Source organism: Vidua chalybeata, chromosome 5 (assembly GCF_026979565.1).
Source record: "Vidua chalybeata isolate OUT-0048 chromosome 5, bVidCha1 merged haplotype, whole genome shotgun sequence".
Taxonomy (NCBI): domain Eukaryota; kingdom Metazoa; phylum Chordata; class Aves; order Passeriformes; family Viduidae; genus Vidua; species Vidua chalybeata.
Window position 1 is genome coordinate 61,988,073 of NC_071534.1, and position 12,713 is coordinate 62,000,785.

The 12,713-nt window shown below is 37.5% G+C and overlaps 1 protein-coding gene across 1 annotated transcript in view; it reads right to left on the reverse strand.

Moving 5' to 3' along the window:
- SEMA3C (semaphorin 3C) overlaps window positions 1-12,713 on the reverse strand; it is a 117,009-nt gene that overhangs the window by 41,160 nt on the left and 63,136 nt on the right. Inside the window, exons 3-6 of the mRNA XM_053943241.1 lie at window positions 10,667-10,827; window positions 8,189-8,251; window positions 6,747-6,866; window positions 2,843-2,933 (exon numbers count right to left, since the gene is read on the reverse strand). Coding sequence (XP_053799216.1) covers window positions 2,843-2,933; window positions 6,747-6,866; window positions 8,189-8,251; window positions 10,667-10,827 — 435 coding nt within the window. The remainder of the gene's footprint in view (window positions 1-2,842; window positions 2,934-6,746; window positions 6,867-8,188; window positions 8,252-10,666; window positions 10,828-12,713) is intronic.

Below are 12,713 nucleotides of genomic sequence, written 5' to 3' on the forward strand. Positions count from 1 at the left end.
TGATTGATGTTTTTGTCTGTACTCCTGGACTACCCAGGGAGTGTGGTCAAGCTGGCAAGAGTCACAGGCTCAGAAATACTTGAGGCTATTTTCATGCTCTCTGTGTGTGTGTGTGTGTGTGTGTCTGTGTGTGTGTGTGTATCTGTGTGTGTGTGTTCCTAATCAGCATGGAAGACTATTGAGAAGCTCATGAGAGGATCAAAACTCTGGAGAGTTTGCTTTTCTGCTGCTAACTGGAGCCTGAACTGAACCCTGGCAGGGCATCCAGCAGCCACTCCTCTGCTCTCACCATTCCCCGTGATGACAAGATTCCTACACAGGGGATTTAAGCAATGCATTTGCTGTATGTTGCTGAAGCATTTACTTCTGGAGCAGGTATTGACAGAATGATGTTAGATCTGGACAAATTTCTAAGTGATTTTGTATATTTGCCTCTTCAATCCATCAGAACTTTATTCTTATTATGGAACAAATTAGCTAAGAGATCAGGTTTATGGTTCTCACCAAATGTTATGTACAGTCCTGTGCATATACACATACATACACACTTCAGCAACAGTACTATATTATGCAATTTTAATCCTATTACATATCAATGGCATTACTTATGTCTTAAGCATTCCTACTGTCTGTTTGCTAATCATGTATGAGAGGAGATCCATCAGTTCCACTTCCTTCTGGTAAAATCCTTAAATTCCACACAGTATTTGGTCTGCACAGCACAATGAGTTCACTCTACTTCACTTTGTTACTGGGGGGAACTACTGAATTGATGAGGTATGTCTGCTTTTATAAACATCTCATAGTCTTGGTGGGAACAGCATCCTGCACACTAGTAATGCCAAGCTGCTTCAAAGCACATTTTTATTGCTTTGATGCAAATGCATCTCTGTACAATGGCGAACTGTACAAAGTTCAAACTTATTTTTATAGCACCACTTTCTTCTGAAGGGTGAATCACCTTTCCTGCTGTATTCTAGCCTGGTGATGCCCAAAATGGTCAAGAAATATATTCAAAAAGAGTTCTTTTATTGTGGAAGAGTTAGTTGGTCTGGTGGTATTTACTATCTTCTGAAGCAACAGGACAGAATTCCTCCTGCAGAAAGCTCAAAGGTGAGTCCAGTACTTTGGCTCAGTCCCCTCATTACAACATGAGCTGAGACTTAGAAAATGTTCATGTTTCTGGCATGGATACTGAGGCTAAATTCATTACATTTTAATGTTTTTGAAATGATTGGACTTTGCAACAGAAAGTATAAAACTCAGTCTGGGGACTCTTTTTAAAAGGAATTTGACCTTTGGTAATAATTTAAACTTTGTAGATGAACTATGCCATGAAAGATAAGTCAAACTGTAGGGAAGGTCTCAGTCACATAACAGAGATCAAGGAAGATAACGGAAAGTCTATTAAGATGAACAAAGCTGCCATAGATTTACTGTACAAACAATAATTCAGAAATAATGTCCTTTAATGTTGTTATATAAAATGCAGAGGGAACAATGAAAGGAAATAGTCACTTCACTTAATAATACCAGAATAGCAATGAGTAGCAGTGGACTCATCTATCACTGACTTTGAACAAACATTTTCTTTACACAGTGAGTGTCTGTAAACACTGTCTCTAGATCACTGTTGAGATAAAGGTGTTAAGTGCAGCCAAGATTCAGAGAGATGTCTAGGTAGAATTTACCTGTTCTCTAAAGGACAGCTCACATCTCTGTAAATAGATATACTTATCCTTTGTACCAAATATATATGCAATGAGGAATCAAAAAAATCAAAAAAAAGCAATTTATAATTTGAACAGTCCATGTAGGACAGACTGTATTACACTTTCCTTAAGATCTACAAGACTTTAAAGGAAATATCTCACACAATACGTAATTGATGTAATTGATTTCAGAGGAAGCTGAATGGCAGAAACACGGCACACTATTCCCTTGTAAGCCTTGGGTGAAATACACAGTACCTATGTGCTATAAGTTTTATTTACTAAGAAAGTCTCAAAAATCTGTGCAATTGCTGTTCCCTTCATAGCCAAAAATACAGCAAGGAGCAGACACATGTTGAAAAATCAGGGCTTTGGCACTAGAAGTGTGTGAACATACTGCAAATGTGAAAGGTCGGGTTACACTGAGTATATATTTTCAGCTCTTCCTAGTTTAAAAAATGAAAAAATTATTTTACAGATTACTTAGGCTGCACAAAGTGTATTCCCCCTTTGAGTTTTCTCATAGATGTGCAACAAGCACAGCAGAAATGCTTTATTGTTTCACTTTCTGGCCTTTCAGATGGAAGAAAATGGCAACATTCGTTGGGTATAAAGCCAATTGAAGAATGAAGAGCTTTAACATAGTTGGTGGGCTCTACAGCAGCGATGACAACAAAAATTAAATTCAAAGCATCTGAAGTCTTGAGGCTTTCCCTGGATACTCTGAGATTTTAAAAATAATTAAATAAGACACAAGTGCTGTCTAGGATGAACAAGGTCATCCTAGAAACCATTCAAATATAAATGCTAGACAGGGTAATGCAAAGCTGAAACTATTCCTGGGAAAAAAATGTGTAATCTGGAAAAGGAAGAACCTTTTGTTTCCTCTCCCCCTTTTGTTTGTCTCTCTCCCCCTTTCAATAACTTATTCCTGCATTTCATTTGTCCACCCACCTTAAGCTTCACACAAGCCTTGAAACGTGGATGGACCCGTCCCTTGTGCCCATCAGCCAGACAAAAGGCACTGCTCCTGGGAGGCTGAATTCTGCTCCCTCAGGGTATTCCATCAGCCCACCCTACACATGAGCACATGGGTTTAGACCCCAGCAGCCTGGAGTATCTTTACTTACTGATCATAACAGACACCGTATTCACGTTAGGGTTGAAAGAACAGCGTCCCTTTCCTGATTCACACTTGGAGTCAATCTTGAAGATTTGTTCCTGCAAAGGAGATTTGTGTGTCACTTCTCATGTCAGAAACCATTACATCTAAGCTGGTTTTTATGCCTGGCTGTTCACAGCATTAGCAATGCTCTATTAACAGTGCTCCACTGGGCACTTTCACTGTACTGTTGGTAGTTTAACTCTTCTATTCAGAATTCCATCATCTTGTTAGATAACACTGACATACAGTTATTATCAAGACTCTTGTTATAAATTCAAGACACTGAATCAAAAAAATGTTCCCTCAGTTAAGGATAGGTTGACTTGTCTCTACAATAATATCTGTGGAGATTACTTCTGTGGTTTTGAAGTTATTTATAATTTATTTTCTGTATATATTGGTGTACTTATAACTGTCTAGGGCATTATAATAAAGCTACTAGAATAATAATACATATAAAATAAATCTTATGACAACTGTCATTAGATTATAGCATAAATCATTTGGTCTTTACTGAGCTATCAGACCTCCAAAAATCTCCCAAATGACACTTATTTTCTTCAATACCATCTCTTGGATTACTTGTAGAGCTCCAAATCCACAGTGATCAATTATTTATATATACCTCTTACCATAGCCTGAAATCTCCTAATTTTTTTTTTTAAGAAATCATGGTACAGTGATTTGTTTATATGTTATGTACTTTATGAACAGGAAATACATTTAGCAAAGTAGAAGCAATTTGGACTACAGCTTAAAATACAAACAATCTGAAAATCTTTAGAAAATTTCTCCATTCTGGTGCAAGTCTTCACTTCTTGGTCCCAGCAATACCAGCCCAGTGCGCTCAGCAAGAAATGACTCAGGCCCAAGCTCATTCCTTAAAAACTGCAGTCAGTAATGGCAGATATAAGCTGACCCAACACACACTGACTCCCACACTGTATACCAAACAGCTTGTTCTTAGGCTCCTACAACAAATTTCCAATCTTCAATAAAAAGCCAAGAGACACAATTACAAGGAAAAAACCAACAACAACAACAAGTAGCCGAACTTAAACATTTCAAAAGAAAAATGTAGCTGACAAAAATTCCGAAGAAAGGCTTCTGTGAGGCAGATGCCAACAATTAGTTATTTGAGAAAGGACAGCAACTCCTTATGTTCCCTTTAACAGTTAATGTAAATCACAGGGGAGTGGGGATGCCACACAAGACCCTAAGCAGCCATTTGGCACCAGTGAATTGAAGATTATACCAAGTTCAAATGCACAGCTGCAGTAGGAAGTTTTCATATGATTGTTCCCTCTCTTTCCCCCCTCTTCTGTTTTGCCTAATTTAATCTCAGAGATCTTATCTATTGTTTCAGTAATAAGCTCTCTAAACATTGTTAAAATATAAGTATGAAGTTTCTAATGTGATCTTGGGTGGTTTCTTTGTTGTTTCTTTTTCACTTCTAGATTATATGCAGCTTGATTCTAATCCATGTTTACTATATTAAACCACTATTTACCAATTCAAAATGCCCATTACTTCTCTACTAAACTAGCTCCAGGATTATACTTGATTTTCATATATATTAAACTACTATTTGGTCTATAATTATTTCACACAGGGATTACACTTCCTTCTGTTTGCATTTACTTTGACATTAGAATATATCTGGATGACTAAGGGGGTAATTACCAAAGACCAAAGTGTTAAGTGTGCCAAAGAAGAAAATTAATTGTTTTATAACCTCTGTTTCAGGGAAAGAGGCAAAATTTTGCCTCATCAATGAAACTCCCATTTTTGTGAGCTTATGTGGGATCCTGGAGACAGAAGAGCAAAACAAGCACAGTTCTTATGATTATTGGATATAACTCTGTCAGGCTTTGTAGCTTCTAGAGAAAAACAGATGTGCTTTGTAAAATATTCATTGTGCACATGCAAAAACAACATTTTGTGCATTGAAAACTGTACCAAATTGAAGGTGAAATGATACAAGCAGAGGAAAAAATGAATTTTCACTAGTCCCATCAGCATTACATAGTTCCTCATTCTGCTCTATCAATTAGTCATGCACAGATATATGCAATGAGTTCAGAAGGAAATTCTTGGGTTTAAACTGGTATGCTATTGTTGGCCTGTACAGTAATGGTTTTGAGCATGAAGTGCATACAGTCAAGTGTCTCACAGACTCCAGACGTCTGAAACAGCAGTTTATTTAATCAATTGATCATAGGCATGCAGCTATACAGACAGGCTAAGTGAAGCCAGTTCTGCTTTTCCAAATCATGTATCTTTACTTTTCATTTAAGAAATTTAACATCTTGCATCATCTGGAGATGTCATTTCCTGCCCTCCCCTCTGTCCCAATCTCATTTACAAACCGTCTAAAATAATGAGATTCAAACTTCTCTGGGCTGCAATAGCAGCACTTAAGATGATAAAGAGTATTACATTAATTAAAGACAAATGAGATCACCGTTCATGTTTAAAATGATTTTTCAAGAAATAGAATGAGGCTGGGGAAAGGTGATCCTTGTTTCACAGTACATCAAAATAAGTTATTGCAGAATTTTTTTAACCAGAAGGGTGGATTCACTTAGTTCTGCTTGTTTCTGCTTTTAAATCCAGGCCTATAATCTCTACTTTTAGATAATAAAGTGCAGTGATTCCGAGTGCATGTTCTGTTAAGGAAGCTGGAGCCAGGTAGGGATCTACCAAAAATCACTGAGATCATACCATGCAAACTGACCTGGAGGAACATTGACTAATCACCTCCCTGGCAACCTCTGCAGCAATCTTGAGTCTCGGCCAGAATTCCCATCCCACTCCCAATTAAATCACTGATGAATTTCTCAGTGTCTTCCTGAGAAGCCAGCCCAGCTTTTAAAGCTGCCCTCACATGGCAAAGCTCCAGGTAGCATGCTCTGATCTTCCCTCCCAACACATCTGCTTCCACATTGTTCTGGAAAATATACTGCACACCCCTGTGCCTGCAGACATGAATCTGACCCAAAAGCTACTGAGGTGCTGCCTCCTGCTTAAGTGCCTGACTTTTTCCTTCTGGTTGCTTAATTTATTGCCTATTACATTTGCACATAAACAAACATTTCACTTTCAGATCAGGAAACTTGGACCATATACTTCTGAAACATCTGGTACTTATACTGAAAATACATTCAATGAAACTGAATATAGAAAGACTGGAGACCTACTTAGAAAACGTATGATCTTACAGTGAAGAGAAACTTACCAACTTCATCTGGGCACCATCTAGTGGGGCAAAACTTGTGCAGTAGACAAAGTTCCTGTGCTGGGATTGCAACTAGATGGTGTTAAGCCGAATTCCAGCAAACCTAACTTGAATAGTTAGCCACATTAAGGGCTTCTCCAGGGAACCAGTAACACATCGAAGTTATAAAAATGGACTTTGTATTTTACTTTTCATCTAACTGGCTATTTCCTTTCAAGTACTTCTTGGGCATTTTTCCACCAAATGGTAAGAATGAATTCACCAGACAACATCAAATAAAAAGCACTATCAAATGTATCTCAGCATTTTGTATGACTGTGGACAGCCATCATATATTGGACATATATATATATATTGGACAAATATTGTCCATATATTGGAAAAATATATTTTGGACAACCATCATATTTGAGGCATGGCTTTTGATCATGGCTTTGCTTCTAGCTGGTATCAGGTCAGAAAACTATGGACCTTTGCTCTTTAACATGAGTGAAGGAACCACTGATTCTACTGGGAACACTACTGGGACCTAATGGGACCACTGATTCTTGCATTTTCAAAACTTTGAGATTTTGCTTCACACCAGCAGGGTGGACCACAAAGTGAGTGGACAGAATGAAAAGAGAGTTACCTCAGACCTGCGTCCCCTGTTGACGTAGACGCAGACGGGGCTGAAGGCGCCGCTGCCGCAGACGTACAGGTGGGTGCGGTTGTACGACTGGATCACGCGCACAAAGTTCCCACAGCCGTGCTGCAGGAAACACAGAGAACAGTAACTCCACAGTGGAACATGTTAGGAGATGTTGGGAACTCTAGAGAATAGACATGACATATAATTTTAATGGCATTATGAAAACAGATACTGAGTTTATTGGTCTCTGGATTTGGACAGCTGTTTCTTTTCATGTCATTTTGCTGCCCTGGGAACTGGGCTCTCGCTGATTGAGCACCACAGATGAGTTATAGAAGAATCCACGTAGTCTTCCCACTTCCACACAGCAACCCAATTTTCTTTCACATTTCTCTTGCATGAGAAGAAGCAAGACCTCTACAGGAAACAAAGGCGTAACCTTAGGAAGTTTCCTTAAGGACACCTCTGAAAGTCTCTTTTTCCCCGATTTATTCAACACAAATGGAGATAATTAAAAAGAAAGCAAGTCTAAATATCAGATTTTGCTATTTGTATAAACAATTTACTTCCAGAACTTTAAACTGAGGTTTGCAGTCAATTGTTGCTTTGTATGGAAGACAAAGATCTTCAAATCAGCATGAAAATTAAACCAGAATGTTAAGGGCCACACGGTTCACAGTACTGGATTTACAGTTTTTTCTTTCCCTTTTGTATCTAATTCTTTCATTTTTACTGAGATCAAGTGCTAATGCACTTTAGGTTGAGAATAGATTTTTTAAATGAATTTTTTTCTTACCCAGATCCCAGAACTGCTTTCATATTCAATCATCCAACCCCATCCAAGACAGTGAGAACTGCACATGTTTTATGAGCACAGGGCTGGAAACTGTGCCATCAGTCATCTTCATGAAAATCAGTAGAGTTAAACCTTTAAGTTTAGCAGACTGCACAGGTTTATTTACTTTTAAAGGCATTCACATTTTTGGTTCAGCAGGAGCCAGCACCATACAATATAATCTGAAAACTGGTGCACAACTGGGGTCTTCAGACTGCAGGTAGTGGGTACCACCCACCCTCACAGTGCGCTCCTGGGGAGTGCAGCCAGCCAGAGAACTTCCACACTGCAAAGAGCAGCTCAACAGGCTGTGCAGCATCACCCCAGGACACAGCTAGGAAAGTACTATTACCTAGTTAGATTAGTAACAACCAAAAAAGGTGAGGAAATGGACACTGCATATCTTCTTCCATCTGTCAGAGTCTGGAGGTGCATTCTGTTTACATCGCCTGATTTTCCAGAATTTTACTTTATAGACTGGCTTACAAAGCATTTCAAAAGAAAACTAAACAATTCTTTCATTTTCCTTTGGCTGCACTCAAGGTGCTCTTATTTTATTGCCAAGTACCTAATTTGCGTGTATGTGTGCATGTGGATTATTACTTACTGTAGGATCCTTGCCAGCCATTTTGCACTCTTCAACCTTGTTTGCTGATGCTGGCCAGAAAATCTGTATGGAAAGAAGTATTGCTCAAGCAGTATATTTATTACATAATTTAAAAAATTAATTTCACTGCCTAATCGATTAATAGATTAATTACACTAATAGATTAATATCTAGATATAATTTACACTTTGATTATTAAAAAAAAAAAGGATTTTTGTTGATAAGTAAAACTATTTTTATCTTAGCATGCACTAAACAAAATCAAGGTCCAGGTCTTTGGCTGATATATATCAAGCTTATTAGAAATTTTTAAGGCAAATTAATCAATTTATTTAGATTTTTTCTTCTAAATAGGAGAGATTTTCCACCACTGTTGCCTAAATTACTACCCAACTTTACTTTTTTACTTTTACTGAACTTGTAGAAATTATTCACACTAGAAATAAGAAGACTAAAATATTGAAAGAAAGGTTCTTTTTTAAATTATTCAATTTTATCATCAAAGGTTTGGCTAGATTATGGAAAAAGTTACCTGAAATCTCAAGATTTCACATTGATTTCTTTCAGACAGATTTTCAAGAAATTCAAAACATTCAATCTCTGAATGTTTATCTGTTTATCTCAAATTGTAAATATTTTGAGCTTCTTCCATTATTTATTTTGATTTTGAAATAGGAAAGACATCCATTACAAATTTATCCCCAGAAATCTAGTAAGTGACTGATAACATTTAGCCTCAAGATAACATAAACAATAACATTCAAGGAGCTCTGTGTATATATGTACACATATATATATGTAGAATTACGGATTTGAATGTATATGCATATAGGATTTCTACAGATATATAAGATCAGCAACGTGAATCTGTTGTTAAATAAACAAATGGAAAGACTCTGTGGAATTGCAGAGGTTCATTCTGAGCCTAATACTGGGTGACCACATTCAGTGCCTGAAAGCTTTGTGTTTTTCCTTTCTGTTGATTTTTGTTATTTGTTATTCTCCAGGCCTATATAAGCTGTTGAAATGCCTCACAGCTTCATACTGCAGAAAATATTTCACGTAACAGAGGCCCTCCTATCTAACCAAACTCAGCACAGCATTAAACCCAACCTGCCAAGGGCAGGAGGGAGAGTGCCATGCTGGGGCACAGCTCCTGCCAGAGCAGGAAGGCTGGATCACTGTGAGATGGAAATTAGCAAAAAGGTCACAGAAGGTATTGCAGATCCTAGAAGGCAGCCCCATTTCAGAGGGAGATTTGGGTACCATTAGGAGGAGGGACGGACGCATTCACACCATTGAAGGAGAGGTATTTAATTTAAATGTGTAAGTTAGAATGAGCCTCCCCGGGCTCCCTGAACAATCAATTCAGGTGGACAGGCATGTCCAGAGGGTGATTCAGAGCAAAGCCTAATTTAACTGTGCTCAATCACTCTCTGGCAGGGCCCCTCTCTCTCCCCTGACACATTAAAAGCCTTGTCTCTTAAGGAAGGCATTTATCTTCCCTGCTGCAAGGCAGGTATCGCTGCCCCTCAGCCCTTCTGAGGTACACTAATAAAGCCCACAGATTAAAGGACTGGATGGATTTGGTGGAACAAGGCCTTTATGATACACCTTCAGGCAGGGTAGTAGCTGTGATAGTCTAAAGACAGGCAAGACAAAGTCTGTAGACAGGTAATAGCTCCACAGCCAAGCTTCCGGGCATGCAAGAACTTCTGCAGGTCACCTATTTCAAAAGCAGAGAGGCTGAATTTCAACTGGCTTTGGAGACAAGAGAGAGATCTGTAAGTATTTGATAACATTATTATTTTCACACAGAGGTTGCCTACTACTGTTTGGTGAGGAAACATAAAGTCCTTGGAAAACACCATCTCAGTAAGTGAGAGAAGCCAGAAAACAGGCAGTGTCAAGGGGTAGATGTGCATCATGGTGCCCAAAAACCCCAAATAAAGTGTCTCAGCTACCCAACTGAAGGGCAAAAGCTGACACAGACATAACAGGAGATTGGAGAATAGTTCACTGATTAGGGTCCAGAGCACAAAACATAAAAAAAAATGTAGTAAAAGGTTAAGGACAACGTTGTCCTTGTTTTTTTGTTTTTTTTGTTTTTTTTTCATATGGCCTGAGAATGATAGTGTGTATTTTCTTCTTCCTTGAGGATTCTTCTAAAAGTGCATCTCTGAACTATCATATCTTGGAGAGAGGTGGAAAGTGTCAAACCACACAGATTTTCCTTGTGAGGCCAGGCCAAGCAGAATATTGCTTCCAAATGAGTAAATAGGTAAGTTTTAAACAGTGTTTGAAGAACAGCCTATAGCTTCATCTGCATTACACATAAAACAAGGACTAAAAATTCCACAAGATGTGGGCATGGACTTCTGTGCAAAATAATCAAAGTATATATGTATTTTTTTTGTCTTACAAAGAAAGGCACGGACTAAAGCAATCTCAAATTCTCAAAATAAAACTTGAACTTACACTGAGGGGGTCTTGGCTTATATTGTTAATATTCAGAGACAGAATATGATCTTTACTCCCCACATAGATCCGATCCTGATCTTCATCCATCAATAATATCCTGTAATCCAGGGGGCTGTGGGATATCCTGTGATACTCAGAGGTCTTAGTTTCTTGCAGCTCTGAAATAGTAAAAACAGTAGCATAGTAAAGCAGTTCACTCACGTTTCTTGCTTCTCAGCTGCAATTCTTTCTAAATAAAGACATCTTTGGGCACAAATGGGGCCAGAGAGGGAAAAAAAAGCCTCATTGAACACTAGTTAATAATAAAATGGCTGAGGTAAAACAAAGTTTCTTTTCCCAGTTTGAATACAATTATTTTGTACATTAAGTAGATAGATATAACTCATAAAAATCAGGCAGTGCTTTTTTTCATTCATCTAATTAATTCTTATTTTAATGGGTATTATTATTTACAGCTTTGCTTTTTAAGGAACATAATTTATTAAATTAATCAATGTGTTCAATACATTCTGAAGTTTATGACTGCAGAAAACCCACAAGATCAATGAGAACTACATAAGAACCTTTTACCTCCTTTTCCTAACAGGAGGCTTCACTAAGAATAGGTTTTTAACATTTTCAAGGTCAAATTTTACTTTGCTCTTCATCATCATACATGGCTTACTTAAAAGAAAAACAAAATTATTCAGTCAAGCCCAAATGTGTCTGTTCATTGAGTTGTATGTTTACAGGTTTGGACCAAACTAACAGAACTGTAGAAGGAGCTCTATTTTTTACATAAAACCTTTTTCTACAAAGTGAAGTGAAAACATCCTTTGATCTCAGCAGTGCAGGATCAGGTCTGTTACAGGAATAGCATAAGCAACTGCAAATAAGTAATACTTGCTGCCTTCAAGAAAGCTCAGCCTTCCCATCTTTGCTTAGCCAATATATTTTGGGCCCCAGTCAGATTGTTTTACTTTTCAGTAATTACAGAAGGGAGATTTCTCAAGAGCTGAGAGTCGAAAAATAAAACCTTAATAATCAATTTGTCTTTGTTAAAATATTTAACATATAATTATGCTTTATTTCTTGAATATTAGGATTGAATTGTGTTCCCTCTGACTCTATGAAAATGAGCTCTGCTATAATGTATATTCATAAATGTAAGATCTGAACCCACAGGTCTCAGTTGCAAACTTTTTCTGGGACAATATGGCTCGTCACTGTTGGTAAAGGTTTTTTAAAAGCAAAGTTTTTTGCTCACTCCTTCCCTATGGAAAACAGTAAATGTCTTATACAAAATTAGTTGTCTGAAGCTACTGATGTTTTATAAAACAAAACTCTCAAAACAGAAAAAATTCTGTATATGTGCTCTATTAAAAAAATGCACCAAAAGAAGTGTGCCTAAAGTATGCGCCTTCTGCAAAACATATATTTAGCTGAAAGCAATTTTTTTTAAGTACTTGGAGAGCCATTTTTAATCGCAGGCAGAAGTTGAAGTCCTAGGATTCATACCTGTCTAGTAGAGAATTAATGATTGAAAGAACACTTATCAGAATATAATTTGCATTGATAAATATGATACATAACTCCAAGTAATTAACTACTTTCATAGGAAGATGAAAAATATTTCCAGTTACTGAAAGATAATTGTGTTCTGATTAATTTAGATGTGAGACAGGTTTCAGGAGCTGAGTTTCCTACATTAACTTATTTATGGTAATATAAAAATAAAAATGAATAGTATTTATCTTGTGCCTTGACAACAGATAAACATACAATAAAGATTTACAATCTGTGCCTAAAAAACTGAAAAAGAACTTAAGTATATATGAAAATTGTTCACAGGACTTTCAGAAGTCTTTTTTTTTAGTGCTTGAGAAATCAACTGTTTTTCTTCACTTTAAAAAACTCCTCCCTGTAAGCTTTAGCTAGGGTTGTCCCAGGCCCCTGGGAGACTCACCAGCACAGTGCCATTAACACCAGCACCTTTGGCCCTCTGAAATTCTCACAACCAGTCTCAGGCACTCATGCTCATCCCTTTTCCTGGGGCATTACTAAC